Source organism: Delphinus delphis, chromosome 6, assembly GCF_949987515.2.
Source record: "Delphinus delphis chromosome 6, mDelDel1.2, whole genome shotgun sequence".
In the NCBI taxonomy this organism is placed as follows: Eukaryota; Metazoa; Chordata; class Mammalia; order Artiodactyla; family Delphinidae; genus Delphinus; species Delphinus delphis.
Window position 1 is genome coordinate 106478760 of NC_082688.1, and position 23691 is coordinate 106502450.

The 23691-nt window shown below is 45.5% G+C and overlaps 1 protein-coding gene across 2 annotated transcripts in view; it reads right to left on the minus strand.

The window, feature by feature from the left end:
- Positions 1–6298: 6298 nt before the first annotated feature.
- The window catches only part of PINX1 (PIN2 (TERF1) interacting telomerase inhibitor 1), an 84593-nt gene continuing 67200 nt past the window's right edge, over positions 6299–23691 (minus strand). The window contains exons 7-8 of one of the 2 annotated variants that reach the window (XR_009519940.1): positions 9532–10258; positions 6299–6483 (exon numbers count right to left, since the gene is read on the minus strand). Coding sequence is in view for 1 of the 2 variants with exons in the window: in XM_060015260.1 (XP_059871243.1) it covers positions 9785–10258 (474 nt within the window). In the remaining variant the exon portion in view is untranslated. Of the gene's footprint in view, positions 6484–8954; positions 10259–23691 lie in introns of those variants that run through there. The other variant, XM_060015260.1, reaches the window with a different exon arrangement.

Below are 23691 nucleotides of genomic sequence, written 5' to 3' on the forward strand. Positions count from 1 at the left end.
ATTTCCCAAAGAGTCTCACTCCAGCTTTTTCTCAGGGTCTTAGATGTTCTGTGTATTCCTCTGCCCACAATCTTTTGCCCCCAGGCACCTGTGGACCTGTGGTTCCCCTGCAGTTTCACATGCCAAGGTGCCCACCAGTTCCTTCCATGGCTTCCAGACTAAGATCCAAATTTTGCTGCTATTCCCTGAGTTCTGAGTCAGGAAGAAAGATACCAGTCCCTTGGGCAGCTCACAGATAGGCTAGAATGTTAACAATTTCCACTCGACTCTTTCTGGTCCAAGGGACAGAAATGAAGATTGGGCCACTTCCTCTTGACTGCACGGTGGGGGGTGGAACGAGGGCAAGTAAAGGCATCACAAAATCTTCTACCATCCTGAGTGAAGCTGCTTCTTGACTGAGTGTTCACTTGGTTTCTGCAGATCTCTGCTGGTTTCCAGAGCTTCTAAATGTTATTTTGGTTAGCATATAGTTGTTTATTTGATGTTTTTGTGGGGGAACTAGGGCCTGGATCTTCCTAGTCTGCCACCTTGCTGACGTCCCCAGTATTTAATTCTTCTGAGTGACTGAACATACTATTGTGTTTTTAATTTCTACTTCCAATAGTTCATTAAAGTATAAAAAAGATAATTGTGTGTTGCCCTTGTACCCTGTGAGCTTGTTAAACTCACTTATCAGTTCAAGGAGATTTGGGGGGAAGATTCCTAGAGGTTTTCTATGTAGACAATCATTTTACAACTCAATATTGAGCAAAATGCAATGAAGGGGTAGGCGAAGAATTTGGACACTTTACAAAAGAAGGTATAAGAATGCCAATAAGCACCTGAAAAGATGCTCAACATTATTAGTTATCAGGGGACTGTGCAAATTAAAACCACAATGAGATAATCTTATACATCCATTAGAATGACTAAAACTTAAAAGATATGAGAATACTAAGTGTTCGTGAGGATGTGGGACACACGGAAGCCTCATGAACAGCTAGTGAGGATGTAACGTGGCAGCCTTTGGAAAACTGCTCGGCAGTTTCTAAGTTAAGCAACCTACGATCATATGCCCTGGCCATTCCACTCCTAGGTATTTCTCTACAAGAAATGAAAGTAGATATCCAAATAAGAATTTGTACTTGAAAGGTTCACAGCAGTTTTACGTACAAGAGTACATGACTGCAAAAAACCCAAATGTTCATGTGATAGGTAGATAAACGGTGGTCTCTCCACAAAATGTAATTTATCTAGTAATAAAAATGAACCACTGACAAATACAATAACACTGTTGAATCTCAAGAGCATTATGCTAAGTTGAAATGATTCCACTTACATGAAATTCTAGAAAAAATAAAGCTACAATGATAGAAGGCAGATCAGTGGTTGCCAGGGGGCCAGGGCACGGGGGGGAGGGAACTGACTGCAAAAGAGCACAAGGAAACTTACTGGTTGATGGAAATGTTCTAATCACAATAGTTGTGATGATGACACACTGTATCCACTTCTCAAAGCTCATCAAATGGCGCACTTAAAATTGGTGAATTTACTGTTTGTAAATTACATTGGAATCAGTCTGACTTTAAAAGTACAAAATTGAGTGCTAGGCACAGATTTCTTTGGGCTACAGGTGCCCACTGCCCCAAGATACACAGAAATGCGGAATAAGAGGAAACAATTTTCATTTACTCATTGATTCCATTATTTATTTATTAAACAATATTTCTTAAACACGTGTTAGGGGATAGGCACGGGATTAGGTGTTGGGGATACAGAGGGACAAAACTTATCCTGTGATAAGTTTAGGAAAAGCCTCCAAACGAGCACAGGAGAGGGACGTGTAGCCCGGACCGAGAGTGGTCAGGGACGCAGGCGGCTGCTGAGCTAAATCTGGAATCATGAATATGTTGTGCTCCTCCTTCCCAAACATGTTCACATGGCGATGCTCAGGGAGAGCTAGGAGGCTCTGTAACGCAGAGGAGACGGCGGGGGCTTTCTAGTCGGGCAGATGTGGGCCCCAGTGCTGGTCTGGGTGCTGACTAGCTGTCGGACCTTGCAAAAACGTCAATCAAGCAGAAACTCATTTTTTCCATACCCAGAATCAGGGTAATCATAATTATCTGTAGGTTGTTCTGAAAATAAATGTTAAAATAATCACAAAGCATCCAGCTTAATGAAGGATGTCATTAATAACTGATAATGAGGTACACGTATCAGCCATTCTCAGCCATTTATGATAAACTCTTTCTACCATCCTGGTCAAACACGAGGGTAAGGAAAGAGGTGACTGGGACCCCTGAGAGTCAAGACTCACAAAGTGTCATGACCAGTGGAGTCGGGTGGAGTGTCCTCTCAGGAGCCAGGCAGGAGATGGCCCTGGCCCAGGGACTGGCAGAGGACCCAGGAAGTCATCCAGTGCCTTCCCTTCTGCCTGGGGTGGTTCTGCACCACATCACTGCTCTGACTTGCATCTTCCTAGTGAGATTTCTAAAGTTCCTTCCGGTTCCAAAACTCCATGATCCATGAAGCAAAATTCAAAACACAAAATCCCAGCAAAGGGACTTCAAGGATATCACCTCTCTGATAAAGTCCTCTGGCACTAAGCAGCTCCTTTGACTTTGAACTGCCACACTCATGCCTTCATTCACAGGGGTCCTGCTGCCCGTGCACAGCAAATGAGCATTCCTCGGCCTGCAAAATCTTTTGACAACTTCCTTCTGCGTTTGGATACATAAGATTGTGACTATCCAAATGAATCATACGGCTTAGTTTTTCCAACCTTCGTGACACAGTTCACTGCACGATGAGCTTCCTGAGGGCTGGGGCCGTGTCTTCGTCATATCTGCATTCCTAGCCCCTGCTGCTTCAGGTCTGTGGGAAGACGAAGTGGGCACCTGTGACAATACTCTGCCTCAGAGTAAGTACAACTCTTCCCTTAATGGTGAATCACCCTGCAGGGCCTAGGGAGGCACCTTCCGTCCCCAAATGGACTAAAGCACACCTTGAGCAGAATAAATTCAACTATTCAAACAAAAATCAAACGTAGTATCCATAACCTTTCCAGGATCAAAAAAGGGTTAGGGCTGGGGAGACACTGTTCCATCCGCTGCTCTATGAACTGGTGACCTTGGTCCAGGTACTTAGAAACTCTGAGCCTATTTCTTCATCTACAAAGCAAGGAATGTAATACTGCAGCCTTTACAGGCTGAGGCTGAGGCGAGCAGGATCACTGGTCTCAGGGATGAATGTTTGGAGGGACCCTCCGGTTTGGAAGCCTGAGTACGTTTGTCCCCCCTTTGTCCCCCCTCTGCCGGCGCAGCTAACATAGTTTATCTCAGATTGGCAGCGCCTCGCCCCATCACGGCAGGATTTTGTAATCCCTCCAGGCCGAATTGCAACAACTTGCTTGACTTGGGCCACCAAGGAGACCCAGGGAGGGCAAGGTCCCAGAGCCTGTCACCTGAGAAGTCTGAGTCAATGTGACCACACCTGACCTGCCCCAGGGCCCAGCTCGCAGCTCTCCTCCCAGTGGGGAGCCCTAAGCCCTCCTGGGACTCTGGTGCCTTCAGGACGACCTGGCCACGCCTTCCTGTGCTGCACCCTGGAGCTGGTCGGCCTCGAGCACGAGCACAGAAGTGGTTCGGGAGCCCACGGTGACAGGGGCACTGGGAGGGCGGGGACGCCAGCGCCTTCCCGCATCCGGGGTCTCCGCTTCGTATAGGCAGCACTTACTCTCATTTCTCCTCTTGTGCTTGGAGGAGGAGAGGAAATGCATTGAGGGCTTTCTGTCAGGTGTTTCACTGGGTCCTTTTTCCATTTAATCCTACCGCCGTCACTTGAGGAAGGGAGTCTTGAAAATGGGGCCCTGGGAGGGGGTCATCCGAGCTCCCAGTGGCAGGGTGACAGTCACACGGAAGGCCTACAGGCGGAGTGGGGAGGAATTCACGATTGAGCCCTCAGGCTGGGCGAGGAGGTCTCACACATACGGGTTCTCGGGTTCTCGTGCTGAGAATCAGAAGGATCTCCAAGCGGGGCCGGGGCCACAGCCGCGCAGCCCTGGTTAGTCATCTTGGTCTTGGTTGTCATCAGGCCTTCGGTTCGTTTGCTCCTTCATTTAAGGGTCCTCCTGCACCTGCTGTGTGCAAGGCATTGTCCTGGGTGCTCTAGGGATACAAAGAGTAACTCCACCTCCAGAGGCCCTCGACCTGCATGGGGAAAATGATACACCCCAAAGTTCTATTACAGGGTAGACTCTGAGTCAGAAAGCGTTATGAAAATTCGCAAGAAGGAGAGATTGCTTCTGGGGGCTGATGAGAAAAGGCTGGAGAAGCTGTTGATGGCAACGAAGGCAGGCCTTGAAGGCCAGTAGGTGAAGAAGACAGGCCAGCAGGAGAGAGGGGGCGGGGATAGAGAAGAGCCAGTCATGGGCAATAACAAGAGACTGCAGGCCAGGGTGGGGGACCCTCGAGGCAGTGGGTGCAAGGGTCCGGGAGGGTGTATTACAGAGTGAACTGGAAGAATGGAAAGGAGAGCCAGGCCACGAGCCAGGCTGAGGGGGCAGGAGGGAGGGAGCGCTAAGCTGTGAGCCCCGTGGGGCGATGACTCACCTAGGACACTGACGATGGTCACTTAATCAGGTTGAATTATTACAAACAACCACAGATGCTAAAGTCAGAGGGCTGAGAGCACGGGGTACACACAGCACTAACAGGGTACGGAAGGTGGCCTGGGAAGGGTGAACCAGAATTCCTTCCAGACCCACTGAATTTGAGGGGCCCTCGGGCTGGCTGGCTGGCTGGAGATGCCGGATGAAAACATCACCTGGCTTGAGACTGACTGGTGAGGGACAGAGACACAGCGCTAAGACTCGTCCAGAAATGAGCAGAAATGTCAGCCATGAATACATATGTACAGGGAACGGAGAGAGAGAACAGAGTGAGGCCGAAACCTTCAAAGACCTCCTGCCTCCGTCTCATGCTTAGTTGACAGTAGTAGGAGGAAGGGCCAGGGGTATTCACGAAAGGACACTCAGGAAGGGAGTTCTAGGGAGTCTAGGAGAAGGCGGAAGACGGAGACAGCCTGGAATGAAGCCCCTCGCGGGGGGAAGCCACGAGGACGAGGGAGAAGGGGATGCTTCCACCAGCTAAGGTGCTGGACATCGCCCCTGGAGTTCTCACACCCTCATTTCCCCAAGTTCTGAAGGCTGGAGTTGGGGTTTGCCTTCAGCCATTTTCCATTTCCTTAACAAATGTGTGTCAATAGCTGTTTGTTCCATCTATGTTCAAAGGGTGTCCTGGTTGCTAGGTGATGTGAGGCTACCTGAAGGCCACCCCTCCTAGAACTTCCACACCTGGTTCCCTCAGCCGATGTGCTGGTAGCAGGAGGGATGAGGGGGGAGGGGAGGATGAGAGAGAGAAGCTGGGGTCTATCTTTCTCACACGCCCCACTTACACAAAACACATTTTTAGTTTACTCTACATGGAGGAATGTGCACATTAACTCTGCTTATGTATCACAGACTTAGAAATCCTGTTAATAGGGAGATTTTAGTAGAAAGTCATTCCTCAGGTTCAAGTCAAATGAGTGAGCACAGAATGTCTCACAGCTTACCACCCAACTTGATTAACACCCGCCAAAAGCTGAAGGAGATGCAACACCGTCTAGCCCTTGTAGACGCAGCCAGGTCCCAGGTATGTCCCACAGAGAGCGTCCCAGGGCACAGCGGCCCATTCTCAATGGCACGAGTTAGTAGGTCTTGAGGGTGGGTAGACCCTATAGTGGATTTGTTTCCCCGTCCTGAATTGGCCTGGGCTCCGCCTGAAGTTGCAGCTCAATAAATGTTTTTAGAACAAATAAATGTCTTTCGGCAACCATGTACTTTGCTCTAAGGAAACGCAATATAGGAAATACCAACAGAAAATTTGAGATGTAACTCATTACCAAATTCTTCCTTTGGTCAAATAATTCACTGTAGTTTTCCTTAAAAGTTGACTGCTAATGCTTATATAAATAAGCTCAGCACAGGTCGGAGGAAAGCACACGGTAGGCATGCGTGCTTTAGCCCACGCCCTGCAGGCAGCCTCAGGGCCCCAGCAACCGGAACGCCCCCTGTCCCAGCTACCCTGCCCTGCATGCGCCTCTCTCGGCCTCCCCGGCCCTGTCCCTATGGGCTTTGTGCATGTCGTTTGAGTGTATTCAGTGTCTCCTAACTGGAGAGCGTACTTTCATACAAGGAGTCTAGTCATCCTCTTTATTAGGACATACTAATTTGCTCACTAATAACTGAGCACTATAAAGTCAGATATCAGAGCAGCGATCTGACCTCCCCAGCCTCACAAGCCAGCGCAACAGGCTCTGAACTGCAGTGGCTGCAGAACCCGAAAGACAAACAGGGTGACAGTGGGGAAGTTCTTACTCAAATCTAAGTACGGCGCTGCTTGCTGGTCCAGAGGCTGAGATCGCTCGGGGAGACGGTGCTGAAACATTTCTCTGATGCTGTTCCTAAAAAACAAAACAAAACAAAACAAAAAACAGGTCCCGGCTTGCTCCTGCCAGGGTCAGCAGCAGGTGAGGAGAGAAGCAGGGATAGGCACTGTGGTATAGAACGAATGCTGGTTTTGCTTTCACCTTTCAGAAGGCTCAGTATTTTCTACAAATTGGAAGAAATTCTGTCTTTGTTTCGTAGACTGGCAAACAGGCCTTATGAAGCTGAGTTACTTAAACAATTTCCCACCAACCTCTTGACCACACTGGAAAGGAAAACTCATCAAGAATTTCTAACATGCGGTGTTAGAAAGCATTTTCAACAGTTCGTATCAACAATACTAACTCAAGTTAACTGCAAAACTCTTCACAGTTTGCCAGCTGCTTTCAAATATATTCTCATTTAAATGTAACAATGGCATGTGAAGAGCAACAGCCACAGAAAATCTTGCTAAAGACAGGTGACGTCACAAGGGTGAGGACTAAATAAAGCAGTGCGGGCGTGTGGCCAGGGCAGAGAGGAGACTAGAGCATTGCTGGTTCCCTGGGAGCAGCATAAACCTAGTGATAAAAATCAAAAGAGGTCCTTTTATAAAGCAGAGTTTATCTGTAAAAGGGGATAAACAACAATGGTTATCTTACTGGGTTGTCTGAAGACTAAACAAGTTGATTTATTTAAAGTGCTCTGAACAGGGCCGGGCACATAAAACAGCATAGAGTGATAATTATTTTCTATTACAATTAACAGAAAACAAAAGAAGGGCACTACAAGACAACATTTAAGCACCTCTTCATGGGACAAATCTTTTCCTGGGAACCTACTTTCCCTCTTAAAACTGAAGGATGCCAAGAAAAGCACTGATGACTACAGAATTAATACATTTTCACCGAGTGAAATAAATTAAGGCAAAAAATAGGGCTCATATGTTAACAATTTTTAAAATATCATGCCTATGAAATTCAAGTGTCCAGAGAGCATACATTTCATTGTTCTAAATTCCACTTTGATTCAGAAAACTAAGTGGCCTGAAAAGGAGACACTTGGGAAAAATGAAAGCTGAGCATTTCTAGAGGAAATATTCTGTGTTATTCAAAGCAAATGGTCACGATGTCTGCTCTTTGCTGAGCGTGTACCTTTTTCTCAGGCTACCCACTCGATTATTAAAATCATTCAGTTCTTTCTGCGATGCTTTAATATAATAATTGCCACGGTCTACAGGTGCTCTCCATGAGAGTCGCACTGCAACAGTCTCGCGATGCGACTGCCTTGGGTTCCCAACTCTGAGAGCACCCCTGAGCACCTCCCTCCTCTGGTCTTCCCACTGCCCACTTCACCCCACCTGGCCGAGATGCAGCTCCCTGCTCCCTAAATGCCCATTTGTTTCCTTCCCCTGCATACAATTCAGCATATCCTCCTGGCTCTCATTTTTACTGGCAAATGAAGTTAAAAGTAAATGAAAAGGCAAAAAACCCTACCCCAGTCTAATATATATCCGTATATCTATATCTATATATAAATAAAGATAATTCTCTTTAGGTTTCATACATACCCACTCCCTTCTGGACCTCTAGTTTCTTTCTGGAACTCCCTTCTGGAACTCTAGTTTCTTTCTGGAACTCCCTTCTGGAACTCTAGTTCTTTCGGAACTCTAGTTTCATATACAAGATAGGACAAGCACAGATAACTTGGCATGTGCCCTCTGTGAAGAAAAGTGACTTTAAAAATCTTTGGTGCTTTATTAGACTGGACATTGCCTGGGATTCTAAACTCTGAGGGCCACAATAAACTCAGACACTACAACTCAGGCTCTGAATTCATACGAATTTTCTCTGTGGGGTGTGTGCGTGTGTATCCTTTTAAACAACTAGCACCATTCGGAATTCTTAGGAGACTAAAATCAAACATTCTTCATATATTTTCTCAGTTTTAAGAAACTTGGGGCCATGCTTCATTTCTAATGTGTGACCCCGAGGGTTAAAATCCAGGGCAAAAGCTCATCAGGTGGTAGTGAGTTTTCGTTACTGTTACCCAGGAGCATCTATAAATCAGGTGGAAGGCAGCACACGACCCGCCCTTGTACCACATCCTCAGAGTTCCCGAAAGGTCTGCAGGACCGGAGCAGGCAGCCAGCAAGGGGTAAGAGAAAACTGGGAACTGAAAATCTGGGGGGTGGGGTGGGGGAGCAAGGAAGATGGAGTAAAAGGGGGAAAGGATGAAAAAGAAAAGGAGGGAGAGGTCAAGAGAACAAAGACAGCAGAAGAGAGGAAACCACAGTGCTGGACCTCTAAATCTTAAACATGTGCTTTCTTTTGCATTCTGTGTCCCAAAGAGGGTGTGAAGGTGTCTGCAGTTTTCCGGGGAAACCGCGTGGGGAGGGTTTACGCTGCACACGGGGAGACACGCCACGGGACGGCAGAGGCAGTATAAACCCAGGAGGTGACACCATCTGGTGGGAGCAGGACTGAAGGTGTCTTTTACTCTTTATGTGATATTTATACTTTTAGGAGCTTTCACAAGGCAGTTCCAGTCTAGATGAAAGTAATTTCATAAGCCTAGAGTCTCAGTTTTTCTTTCAACTTCCTGAGGATCCCCTGACGGTCACCGTTAAGGAGGAGTCCACTCTAGGGCACCTGTCCTTGAGGACACCTAATGGAAATGTATCCGACCACCGACTCTCGCTGAGGAACCGCAAGAGGGCTCCTGTGAGAGCGCTGGGAAGTTAAACTGCCCCCACCGTCAGCTCAAACTCCTCAAAATACACGGCTGCCACTGCTTAGTGGAAAAGACGGCATTAAAACAAATTCCCCATCAGAACCAAACCAGACCAGACCAAAACAACTCTCTGATTTGGGAATGTAATGATATAAAAGCAACTTGGCAGAAACATACGGTTGGCTATAGAACAAAAAGAGCTATCTGAATGCCAACTATTGCCTCTTAATCCTTTAATTAGACCGAGTCCTTCAGCAGGAAGCACAGTTCACTGTTACTGAAAGAAATCAAGAGCAAATACAGACTGTGAGAGACCTACACACACAAGCACGTGCACATAACGATGTACTCACATGAAGGGGAATAAATACGGTGGACTCAGAGTCTAAGAAAGAAATGTATTTGTTTCTGAGAGCCATGATTTGGGACACTAAGAAGTTCTGGGAATCCGATTTGGGAAAGCGTGAGGGCGAGATGCAGCAGGGCCGGGCGTGTCCGAGGCTGCGCGCGACTCGCGGAGTGAACCGGCTCTGCCGTCGGGCCAGGGAGTTTGCCCCAGCAGCGCCCTGACAGCTGAGAAGCTGGGAGGCCCTGGCTCCAGAGAATTTATTTGGAACCTTTCTTCTTTTTCCTCTTCTTTTTCACTGGTGTTTCATCCAGCGTACCGTCCTCTGCTGTCTCAGCTTGCTTCTGTCCCCTTTTCTTTTCTTTCCTGTTTCTGGGCCTCGAGGGAGGGTCCCGGTCATCGAGTGGCGCCACGCAACCTTCTTCACCCTCAGAAGCAGCACCAGAATTCTCGTCCCAGCGTGGGTCTCCCAGCTGCCACTCAACTTGGTCTCTCTTCTTCTTGGCCTTGGGGTGGGTGCAATTCTCCACACTTCTATCTTTCGCCTCTTTCTTTCTTTTCTTCCCTGCTTTCCTTTCCACTGGGGTCTCTGAAGCCTCTGGCCCCACGGCCGTGCCCTGCGCCTTACTCTTGCGCTCCGCCATGCGCCTGGCAAAGTACTCGCGGATGGTGAAGGCACTGGTGGTCATGGGGGAGACGTCAGTCCCCTCTGCAGCGTCGGGACTGGGCTGGCCCTGAGGTGGGGAGAAGAGTAACACCGGTTACGCATCAGCTAGTCACTCACCACCGCCCGGAGCCCGCGTGGCTGGGGGGCCGGGCTCCCCCTGGACCCCTTGCCGGCCGTCGGGTAGAGCTGAGCCGCACGGTGCGGAATGCAGTGGCCACGCGCACCAGCTGAGGGCCGTACGGGGTGGGAGGCCGGGGAGTCGGAGGCTAACATCACAAGGTAGATGGTGAGTCACCTGGACGCCATTCTGACAGAATGGCCCCTTGGCAACAACCTTATAAATGGCAACGAAGTTCCCAGAGTCTCCATCAGAAACAAGGACCCTAAAAGCCCGGAGCTCTGGGGTGTCGTCAGACACCTACTTGGTCTCGCTGTGGATACACAGGCCTTTGCGCCCTGACCCACAAGCTCAGACGCCACGCGTATATGGGAGCCCCTGCTAAACCAGGAGCCACGTGCCAGCCTCGACCCTGGTGTGTCCAGAGCGTGGCCCTCTGGCCGCTCGAGAGAGGAGGCACTGGGGCTGGAAGGGCCCGTGTGCCCCCTTCCTCCCGGAAGGAACAGGAGAGCTGGGGTGCCCTCTGCCCTCAGCTGGGGGTGGGAGACATGAGACGCCCCCCCCAACACACTGCCGTGAACTAGACACCCATGGCTGTGTCCGTCTGCTTCTAAATGGAGGAATTACTCACTCATAACCGCCGGGATTAAGTGTGGTTTACATTTTAATTTTACATGAATACACTCAGTTGTAAGGCTCGAGAAGGCTTGAGAAGAGGAAAACAAAAATGCTAACTTAATAGGCTGGGATAAAAAATCAAATGCTGCTATCACACCATATAGGTTGTGGCTGGCTGGCAGTAGGGAGATGAAAAGGTGTGCGTGAAAAAGGAAGCACCTTCAAATGGAAGCATATAAGGACTGTGCTTTAGGTAAGGTCAGTGTCTGGAATAATTCTGCCCACAGTCTTTTAAAATAATCAAGCCCTTAAACAAATACACTAAACTTAGGTTTTCATAATTACCTGGCTTCTCCCTTCACATTCACTTATTCACACAGGACGAGATGGGTGGTCCGACCCTTTCATGAGGCGGGAAAACAGTTTTCTGAATAAATCAGTTTCCAAATTAGGAGTCTGCAAATTATTCTGAACTGGGCGGGCAAAGCTCTGCTTGTGCAGCTAACTTTATTACAACCACACATATAACTGGACAAGGTATTTTCTTGTTACAGCAGCACTCAAAACCCGGCTCAGTGGGATCAAAGTTGCGTCCCGTCTGAAATTTCGGCTGAATCAGTATTATATCAGTGGGCAATTGGGCTCTGAATGGCCGCTGACCCAGCAAGCTCTCCCCAAAGGGTACCTTACCAACAACATCACAGCTTATCTAATCAGCACAAACCTTATTTTACTCAGGGCTAAAACCACAAAATCACGTAGTCAGTTTCTTAAATTTCAAAAGGTAAAATGCAGAACATGTGGAATAAACCAAATGAGCTTTTTAAATGTTATCTATCAATATTCAGTTTGGGCTGGAATCCCACGAGGTAATTTTGAGAAAAATTTAAAAATAGCTGCCACAGGAGCCAAAAACACAAGGTCACTTTGTCTTTTTGTTCCTCAAATGTTGAAAAAGAGCTGAAATTTTGCACAGCAGGATGAAAAATCTTCTCAAGGCTCTCCTGATCCCAGCCAATCCCCGCCTGATGGACGAGAAAGGTCTTGCCTTCCGTTTAGTAACGGCACACAGCCACACACGGCAAGTCTCCACGAAGCAGGCCTGTTTACATAAAATAGGTCTCACTTAGCTTCACAGTATGAGAGGAGTTTGTCTTACGTGGGCCACCTCCTCTGGAGTGTATCTGTGTCCTAGGAACTCAAATTCGAGTCATATCCTATGGCTCCTTACCTTGTTCACCTGTTTATTACCTTCTGAATTCCTGCTTTTAACAGTTAAATCACAGGAACTAAGTACTGGTATTAATCACACTTTTAATTACTAGAAAATACAAGATCATTTTTGAGTCACTTGTTGAACTCTGCGGGTCTTTCTAATCCTAGAAAATAACTCTGCTCGTAATCAAGTCCTCTGGTGATAAGGATTTTAATAATCATGGGCCACTGCACACCAAGCTCAGCGGGGCGTGGAGACAAGCCAGAGAGATGCCAGCACCCAAGGGAAGTAGAGGCGAAACAATGACTTGCAGGGGAGAGTGGTGGGCAGCCTCCCACACTCCAGGAATGTACCTGTTTTGAAAACCATGGCAACAAAGGAGGAATAGGTTGCAGACCTGACTGCTGTAGAAGCAAAGCCCAGGTCTCATATTTCATGACTTTATAAATCATAAACCCAGTTTTACTACAGTGATTACAATCCCTGTTTCTATATTCTCAGCCATGAATGTGAACAATGTACACCTTTTTAAGAAAATGAATACTTTTCATATCTGGTCTCTTCTTCAAAGTAAACAAGTACTGAGAAAAGCACCGGCAACTTTTTAGTACTCTGAAATAGCAACAAACTCGCTTCTTCCCACATTTCCACTAAACGCATAATGCAACCCCCCCACCAAAAAATAAAAAATCTGTAATACCAAATGTGACTTTCACTGCTTCATAAACTTTGAGGATCCCAATTTGCTAACAGTGTTCTAAAATCTAGTAAAATAAATTTACAAATAACTTGAAAACTTCCTGTTCCATACAAAATACTAGCAAGGGAGGTATGGTTAACTAATGATCTTACCGAACATTTGATTTAAGCTTAGGGATTTAGGAAACCTTTTCTTTTAAAATTCCAATTCCTGCTATTAACTAATGGAGAGCCTTAGATAAATCCCATAACCTCTCTGGGTCTCAGTTACTAATCAAGTCAAATAAGTAGGTTAAATTGGACCTGAAAGTCTAAAATTTACTGAACTATGAAATGACATTTGGGCTGGCCATTCCTCTGTGACACCAGACAGCAGAGGAGGGATAGTGAGGCTCTATAAGCAGGTAGCAGGTGAGCTCAGCTCATAGACCACTGTCACCCCAACTGTCAGGCCAAGATGCAGGAGTGACAGCAATGCACCTACAAGTCCATCCACAGAGAATATTTTACACCACCTGTAAGAGAGCATACAGTGGGAGAGCACATCTAGTAATCCTACTTAGGAGAACAGAAAGGGCCAAATACTATTTTGCAATGAATAATTTGTAAGCATTCATTTAAAAGAACTGACACTATATATTAGAAGCTAAAATCAATAAAAGCAACAAACTGGGGTGACTACTAACTGGAATATGAATCTATTTTAAACCTAAGTCCTGGAAATCATCCTAATATTTCTAAGAAAGGTAGTAAGAAGCTGGAACTTTGAAAATGATAATAAATTCCCATTTTGTACTTAAGGTTTTGAAGGTTCTCTTTTTAGATACCTTGGCTTGAAAGTCTCCACTGATCCTTTACATACCCTAAAAATTTGTGTTCTCAAGAGGCAGAGAGTCGGGAAAATACCAATGGAAAATACCAATATCCGGACGGAAGCGGAAATGTGATGGGTTTCTGGAACGAATGACCTGGCAAGCTCTCCCTCAGCTTCATGCCTCTACAGTCTAAGATTCCTTAAGTCCTGCTTGAATGCCAAGAGATAAAATAGCTGTCCAGTCACAGCATACGCAAGGACAGTCAGGCTTTCCCCTGGGGACAGTGAGGGATAGAGTCTCTATAGTGGGAGCTAGGTAGGGGTCTCTCTGTAGAACCTCCAGCCTTTCTGTTGGCCTTGATGTCCCGTCAGTTCACTGGTCTCCTCACTCAGCTGGGGAAGGGACATGTCGCCTGCAGCTGTGCATATCCGAGGCCATGCAGTGCACCTAAGACGAAGAAGCTTTCCAAAGACACAGTTCGGTCAATGAGGGGAAACGGTAAGGGAAACAACAAAACAGTTTAAAAGATCTCTCCCTAAATTTGTAATATATCCACTACTCTACCTCCCTTTTTGTTAATTAAAAAGAAAGATCCAAAGCTACATTGAGAATCTTGAATTATTTTCCATATATTTTAAAAGCTACCATTTTAAAAATATAAAATGAAATAGTCTGTGTTGTTCTAAAACACTGTTTCATGGGTCAATCTTGTCTGCCTCAGAAAACCCCGCAGTGTTCTCATTTCTTTCAGAACCTATGAGTGTACAGCCTGTGTTTAAAAAAACATTTGACGATGGATTTTCCCAAGTGACAGCAAGGGCCTTAATTTCTACCCCAACCAATAAACACTCTGAGGGTCAGAACCCAGGAGGACTGCTCCCCAGCTCACAGAGCCTCAGTGGCTTAAAGCCAGAAGAGCCCGGCGGGACTACTCCCTCCATCATGTGTGGAGACTTGACCCAGAGTGCCCGCAGCCCGGTGCACTGAAGAAAGCGGCTATCATTTCTTGAATGCCTTCAGTGTGGCAATCACTTATTATCGTGTGTCACCTCACCTTGACAGGGGTAGAAACCGAACCTCAAAGCACTTAATATTCAGCAGGCCTGACGGTGGGAACTGGCAGAAGTAGGATTTGGCCCAAGGCTGCCAGGTGCAGAGCCCATCCTCCCTCCACGCCCTCCACGCCAGCATCCCAACTTCCGGCCTGCATCACACAGACCCACTTGTCACTGTTTCTCTCTTCAGAAATCATCCCAACACTTAAGTATATATCAATTGGTCCATGCTCAACTTTATGAGGCAGAAGTTAACTGATGCTAAAACTTCAGGTCGAAAAAAAGGCCACAAGAAATAGATACTACTTTCTAAATAGAAAATAACTCTATTATCTAGTTTGCAATTCATATAAATAAAAAAATAGCCTGAAACCAGGCTTAAGAGTTGTTGTTTTTTTGTTTGTTTGTTTGCGGTACGCGGGCCTCTCACCGCTGTGGCCTCTCCCGTTGCGGAGCACAGGCTCTGGACGCGCAGGCTCAGTGGCCATGGCTCACGGGCCCAGCCGCTCCGCGGCATGTGGGATCCTCCCGGACCGGGGCACAAACCCGTGTCCCCTGCATTGGCAGGCAGACTCTCAACCACTGCGCCACCAGGGAAGCCCAAGAGTTTTATAATTAGAGCTGGAGAATCTTAAGGCCTCAACCTATCTCTGGCCATTCTGAATTACAAATGGGGTAGGGGCGGGGGGCGGGAAGAGTTGGATGCAAAGGACACAAGACCTTGCAGAGAGAGACACTTAAGAAATTAGCTATCATATACCATAATCATCTCAGGTGCCTGAAGGATGCATGTCGCCTTTTCTCAAATGGCTACAGAATGTCATGGGCTTGTTCTTCGCTTCTTTTAGGTGCTCTGCCTAGAGGCTTTGCAGCTCAGTGAGCTGTCTGCTCAAGCTCTTCTGGGCTCCCAGTCCTCGGTGTCATTCAACCACGTCTACTGAGATGGATTAACAGTGAATTGCCCAAATATAGAGGATTCTCTTTATTATTCTCAGAAGAATGTTGCTAGTAACTTTTGGGGCAGGGATCACCGCAGTTTGGATAGAGAATTCAGGGAGGTGTTTGGGGCAGATGCACCACAAGCATAAAATCTTATCAGTTATGATAAGCATACAGTCCAGGATGAGCTTTCAAAGGCACAACGCTTTAGCTCACCAGCCTTTCTCATATGTCACTGCCGATCTTAAGTGACAAGATGATTGAAGCCTTTTGATTTCCACGTTGCAACACAGGCTGCAACAGTAACCCTTCAATGAACTTTCTCATTGAAAGAAAAAGCAGACAGCCAGAGCTCAAGGGTAATGGACTTAGCAACAGGGTCATTAGCTCTGAGAACTACTGCCTGTGATGAACAAATGCACACTTCCAGCCCAGCCTGTGTCATCAGCTTGTGCTGCATTAGTCTGTGAAGAGTTAAGAAAGCTTGGCAAGTGAGTAGTTTGAAAGAACACTTGCATCTTCTCTAAACTTTCCGGCAGGACAGCTCTGACAAACACAAGTTATGTCTTGATGTCTCCTGGGAGGCAGAAATTGCGCCCATCCACTTAGGACAGCGATGAATTCAGGTATGAAGCCATTTCAGGTATGAAGCCCGTCAAGATGGGGGCAGTGCTGAGGTGAGGGGGTGCCAGGACATGTGAGCACAAAACCCTTCGCCAACAGAGGGAGCCGAAGGCACTGCCGCGGTCGCCTGTGATGCTCCCCGCGACGCTCTTCCAGATTCTTCATACACAGTTGTGTGCGTCACTCCCTTAAAGGTCAAGTGCAAAGCTGCCTCCTTCAAGAAGCTGGTCCCCTGTGAACAACCTCCCTTGGTTACTACTGTGACTAGCAATTGGTTACTTGTACTTTCTGGTTTTGTATAATTTGCTTTCTAAGCATCTTCCCAAGGAATTTTTAAGTTCCTTGAGGGCAGAAATCATGCCTATTTCATTTGGGTTCAGCACAGCCTCTAAGGAAGAACAAACACATGGTGAGCGCTCCAGGAAAGCACAAAAGACACCAGCCCCAGGCAGATCCAGGCTGGGAAGCACTCCCACCGCCCCACTGAACCAGAAGCTTTGTATTTGTCAGCACAGGTTCCTCTGCGTGCCAGGCGGGGCTCATGACTAGAAGGGGCTTGGAAGGGTGGCAAGCAAAGAGAGAACCAGCATTTTGCAGTGGACAGTCTTCCCACCCAGATGAAACCACACCCTTCTAATCAGATGCCACCTTGCCTCCCAGTGCAAATCGCTCCGCTAACTTCTGCAGGTGCATCCCAGTGCCTTTTAGTGTGATCAGCCCATCACTCCCTGTGGCCCTGAGCGATGAACAGCTCAGTCAAACGATCCATACATGTCTCTTCTGGTCTATTATTCCACATGTCATCACGTCACCTTCTGGAAGATTAGGTAAATCGGGAAAATGGGGTGCTGTGTTTTATGGAACTATCACATGCATGATGTGGGGCGGGCTGAACATCAGCAATAAGGTGACATGCGCGGGTTGTGACTGTTCTCGCCATCAAGAGAAGAGGCTGGAAAGCAAGCGAGTTCTAGAGTACATCCAAGGCAAAGTCAGGAGATGACTCTGAGAAGACAAACAGGTGGATCAAGTTCCACGAGAAGCCCCCGGCAGCAGGTTGTTAAGGTGCAGCCTACATGTTATCTTGAGCTCATCACACAACCTGGGAAGCTGCGCATTCCCGCGAGTCATCAGAATGGTTTGCCTCCAGAGGTTAAGCAAGGAGCGATCAACATGTTGGTCATAGAGCAGAGACTGTGCGACTATGTCAGCATTTCTTCTCTTGCTTTCTATGGTAGCTTTTTGGTTTCCACATGATTGAAAACACTGTTTCACTGACAATGAGCTATGTTTGCACTCACAAGAAGTTTACTCAGGGGTAAAATCTGGTGTTTTTTTCGAGATATCATTCACTCACTCACATGTGGAGTTAGGATAAACACACAAAGTCTCAGAAATAACCAGCCGCATGGAATCTGCCTGGGAAACACAATCACTTGCAGGATTAGCAAGCATCACAAGAGTTAAAAACAAATACAAGACTCCACTGACTGACGGGAAGTTTTGATTTGAAGAGGGGTTAAAAATTAAAAAATACAACAACAGAACTAGAACTACACAGCAACTCTTAACTTTACGTGAGTGTGTACATGTGTACAGTGTGTGTATGCTCATGCAAACAGGTTCTAGGAACCCAGGACCTGTGCAGGGGTTCCAGGAGGGCTCTCTGGCTGGCACATGCCCCGAGGGCCAAATCCGGCTGCTGCCGATCAGAATGGTTTTTACATTTTAAATGGGGGGAGGGAGGGGGAGAGAATCAAAGGAAGACTATTTCATGACATGAAAACTATGTGAATTTCAAATATCAGTGTCCATAAATAAAGTTTTGAATTTCATCAGTAAGAAAAATTTGTTTTCTCTCTAGTATATAAGTAAACATAACAGATGCTATGTAAATATTTGCTGAATAAAATTTATTATGAAATATAGTCTGCTTTTTGGAAATGTTAGATGCATGTGAAGTATATACACACACACACGGAGTTGGTTGGAGGGCTCTGGGTTTTGATGAAGTTCTCAATCTCAGTCTCTTGTTAACTTACTGAATTATGCTAGTGAGGGGTAGAGAGGGCTGCCATCTGCCGTTTGATTTCTGGCAGACAAGGACGAAGTTTGCTTACGAAGTGATCTGACATCAAAGAGAACTCCCAACCCACTGTAAGCAGGCAGATACCTCTCTAACGTTAGGCATTAGAACCCTGCCTGGAATTTACAGACTCAGATAAATGAACTGGACAGCTCAGAGAAGATAACGGGGGACTGGAAGGGACAGAATATCTTGCTTTTCCCTGAACAACAGCAAAGAACTACAAATAATGCCAAATGCCTCGTAGGAAGGCCAGTGCTAACAAAGCTGTTCGTTTTCTTTTTTCCACTTGCCTCATCAGCTGCTCAAATTACCACTCATTACGAAAAGCCAACATAAACATGTTTTAAAGGGATGGTTCTCTATGGCAACAACCTCTCTCAAGTAACTGACATCAGAGCTACTGACAAGAGTCATACAGCCTCTGGGGAAAGAGAGGGAAAAGAAAAAAGGAGCAGGTTTCCTGCCTCCCTCACCAGTCTTAAGGCCTGGAAAGTTGCAGTGATCCATGTGACAACATTTCACAACCCATTGGCCGTCACAAGATAAACGAGGCTCCTCCAGAGCTAGAAATGATCAATGTGGCACAGGTGCCAATTTCTTTGATTGAAGCCTAAAAATAATCCAAACTGGCTATCGTTTATGATTCTAGGTCAACTGGTTCTGTTCCCTGCTCTCTGGAGACAGGACAAAAAGCTTCTGTAAGTAGTTGAAGCCTAATGCCTGAGCCTCCAAAAGCAGAAGCAGAGGCTGACGAAGGGCCTGTCTCTTCCACCTTTACTCCACTGACTTGAAAATCGCTTAGGAATCATTAACGACTCAAATTTAGGCTCCTTATTATAGAAAGCATAGCATCTTTTGAAGATTTTAGAGACCGTACTATTCTGAAACAAGGAATAGAGTATGAATAGTTATTTGGAATAAGAAGAGAAGGGTAAATTAATTCAGGTGAATGAAGTTATTACTAACGTCCTCTCCCTCAGCTCCTGTATACTATATGGGATTTATCGTTATATAGACCTCTTTTTAATTGACCAGAAACTAAAGTAACAAATATTTAAAAAATACTTCTAGGAGTAAATTTGGTAGGGCAAAATAATTCTATGTTTAAAGGATATTTAAGCTAGTAAGAATAATTAGATAAAATCCTGAAATCACTGAGTCGTGGAATAAAAGTAAATTATACAAAAAAAATAAGATCTTGAGGAGGCTGAGGTCCAAAGCCGTGGCCATCCAGTCCTTCATAAACAACCACTGAGCAGCTCCAGCAGCTACTGTTTACTTGACCAGGGCCGGGGCCCAGACAGGAGCTCCCATCTGTGGGAGACACACAGTTAAAAAAAAAAAATTATAAAAAGGTCTGGGTAGATCTCATCTAAGTGTTCTTGCCACAATAAAATTAAAAACAAAATGCAACAGGAGAATTTATTTTTTAGAATAGACAGAAACTAAACAAGAAAACCAACTACAATACAACTCCATTCAACAAAACCTCTAACCAATTAAACTGAGATTACAATTCCAAAGAGTTCATAAAAATTAAAATTATTACTGCTATTAAATAGATAATTCTCATATATTACTATCATATATATTTAAATATATCATCTCTTAGTTTCATGCAAGCTATAATTTTATTTTATAAGCAAGAAACATATTAAGGAAAAAGAACAAGTAATATTGCCTCCTTACCTGCTCAAAATCCAAAAAAGTTCCTTAAAGCAAGACCTGCCTCTTGTTTGCAGCCCATAACTGGCTCAACCTCTGTGGAGATTCAATGCCCTGCATCACAGTGCTTCCCAAACTACCAGGGGTGAAGGGCCAATTATTTTTCTTTTTAAAATCTCCTATCTATTGTGGGCCAAAATTTTTGTTAAAAAAAAAAATTAGAAAACAAAATTTCAAAAAGACATATAAAACACAAGTTCCAATTTCTAAAAATTAATCACACTACTATAAAAGTTTCTAAATGCTTACTCTCAATTTCTGTCCTGTCACGGGCTGGCCTGTGGACGATACTTTGAGTGGCACTGGTATTAAATACTCAAAGGAAAGTAAGAAAGGTGCTAAGTTCAGTGTAGTAGAAGCGGCCATGACCTGGGTGTCAAGAAATCTGACTCACATCTGAGAGAATGTGTGATCTTGGACAAGTCACTGTACTTTCTGGGCCTCAAAGCAAATCGTTTGCAAAACAAGGAAGGAGGGCTACTCAGTGACTTTTTTCAAACATGGTTTTAGCAGTGTGTGTCTTTCTCCAGACGAAATCTTAAACAGAAGGCCAATGTATAACATACCAGGGGAACAGTGGTTGAGGTGGCGTTGGGGGAACCCAAAGCTCATGTCCTGACCCTCCTCTCCCTTTGTAAGGCCCCCGAGGCATCTTTGACGAACTCTCGGGGCTTTACGGAATACAGTTTGAAAAGCAACAGCTATGTTGTTAAGGTCCATTATAATTCTAACATTCACTGTAGCCTAGATAATTTCACAGCACTCAGTAACAGGAGACTAAGAAACTTGCAAGAATAAAATTGGACCTTTACTATTATATAATAAGCACAATTCTTAAGGTGTCATTAACTTTTGGAATTCCAACAATTGGCTGTTTGTGAGCACTGGCCAGTGACCAACGTCTTCCAAAAGTGGTAACAAAGCACCAAGCCTGGTCTCTTCTATACTGTAAAGTGTTATGTTGCAAACTGGATCTTTATGAGGATCCAGATGACTGAGGATGAAGTTGAGGTTGACTGACTCTTCTGGGTCTACTGGTGAGGCTCCAAGGAGGACCCAGAGGGAGATGGTAACGCCTACACCCATGTCACCGGTGTCCCTACCACGGTCACTCCAGACTATAGCGTAAGAAGCAAAGTATCACCTCACCAGCCACCAGCTGCGCTAAAACCCAAAGGAAGGTTCCTCTTCATCTTATTTTCATTACATCGCAGGATGAAAATCTGGGAGAGAATGTTATTTCTGCTTTCCTGCCATAACAGAGGGGCAGAAGGAAAAATGAACCAATATTTCACTCTTCTCCTCCAACACTGGGCCATCTAGGTATCAATGTTTTCTTATCACAAAAGCTCTTAAAACCATTTGCTTGATCTGTCAACAAACAAAAAGCCAAATCTAATCCTTTCGGGCAAACCTACAGAAAGTCTAACCAAGCAAAACAGCCCAGTGACTTACAGCTCTGGTTGTTTTGGTAGCCCTTGCCCTCAGCCCTTGCTTCTTTTTCTTTTCTTCTGCTCTTTTAATTCATGTCTTATTATGAAGTTATGTTTGTTGGTCTAGAAGACAACATACATTTTTACTGCTACTAAAACAACCTCCAAAAAAAGCAATGACCCACTTTCTCCTTTCTGGCCTTACAGAAAGTAGAGGCAGGCCCCCAAGCCCTGTTTGAAGTCCTTGCTTCCAGGAGATGGTCGGTTTATGTCTCTTGTCTGAGGACAGGAAAAGGATGCACTCTCGGCACCGTGTGCTAGACAGAGATAAGACCAGAGATTTCTGGCCTCAGCACCTTATCAGCTCTTCCTGCTACTTTCCAGAGTGGACAGCACCATGACTGGCAACAAACTAGCCTAAGGGGGGCTGGGTGGTGAGCAGCTTGGGGATTGGAGGGAGGGAGGTAGGAAGGGGTGTAGAATGAAGAAAAGAGGTGAGGTTTTTAACACACCTTAAAATGGTTTGGCTCAAATAAAACTGTCTTTTAAAAAAACCACAAATTTTACATCTCATTTTGCTAAAACTGCAGCAACAGGGACAGAAGTTTTTACAAGAACTTCCTTTCTGGTTGGAATGCACCACCACCTTCCTTGCTTTGAGCCCTGCCCCTAACTGCTTTGTGCTACTGGCTCCCGGGCACGTAGCACAAGTCCGATCTGCTTGTCGATGTTCCAGCCAGGGGCCTATAAACCAGAGGCTGCAGAGAGAATGCTTCCTACAGGCACACGTGCCTCCATTCAGACAACCAGTGTTTTCTGGGGCCACTCACCACTCCATTTCCGTATCGCAAAGAAACAAGCAAGGCTTTGAGATACTCTTCCAAACATAGGAGGATGTCACTGATGACCTCTTTGGGGAACAAGGCTGCTGGAGCAGCTAAACTGGGCTACACTGAGCAAGGTAATTTAAATCAGTTATGGCCTCGGCGATTTCTAAGGAACTCATGTGAAAGTGATACAGATTTGGCAGTCTTCTTCTTTTTTTTAAGCAATGTATTTAATTTTATTTATTTGGCTCTGTTGGGTCTTAGTTGCAGCTGTGGGATCTTTGTTGTGGCATGCAGGTTGTGGTGCGCAGGATTTTAGTTCCCCGACCAGGGATCGAACCCACGTCCCCTGCATTGGAAGGTGGATTCTTAACCACAGGACCACCAAGGAAGTCCTGGCAGTCTTCTTTTTAAAATGTTTTTATCATGTAAATTTTCAAATATAAGGAAAAGCAGATAAACTAGTATAATGAACACAACGTACCCATTACCCAGCTTCAAACTTTATCACAACAACCATCACCATTATAACCATCTCTACTCGTATTAGTTCAAAGCAAATCAAAAGTATCATATACTTTATAAGTATTTCAGTATGTATCTCTAAAAGACAACAGCTCCAAGAAAAATCCACAACTATATTATCACATAAAAAATTTAACAAAAATCCCTTAACATCACTAAGTATCTAGTTTGTGTTCACATTGACTTTATTGACTTTTAAGTTATTTCTTATTATAATTCATTTGAATCTATTTCCTAATAAGGTTCATATATTGTGATTGGTTGATATGTCTCCTGTCTCTTTCAGACTATAGGTTCCCATCCCCTGTCTTTTTTGTTTTTTCAAGTTCTTGCTGATGGAACCAAGCCGTGTGTCCCACAGAATTCTCTCAGAATCTGCATTCTGCTGAGTGGATCCCTGTGACATGTCCTGCCTATGTCCTGTAAAGGGAAATCTAGAAGGAGGCTTATTTTCCAGCACAACATGTCGCCTGATGACAAACTGGGATGGATTCATAGTTAAGTGAGCCTGAGAAACAAACCTATTCCTCCCTTCAGTTCATAATGCACACCATCATCTGAGAGATCGGTAGTTGTTAAATTTCAGAATTTCCAAGACTTATTTCACTTTGGAACCCTTTGGGGTATAACATCCCTGGCCACCCCATGGAATTAGCATAGTTATGCTGAACCTACTCTGAGACGGTCTGCTCACACAGACACTGCCATGATCTGGATAAAATGAGTATTTCTCCTAAATCTTTATCTACCTTGGCCTGTCTAAGGGGGTGAGCTTTTACCAAAAATGGCAGATACCCGGTAGGGAGGTGAAAAGAGG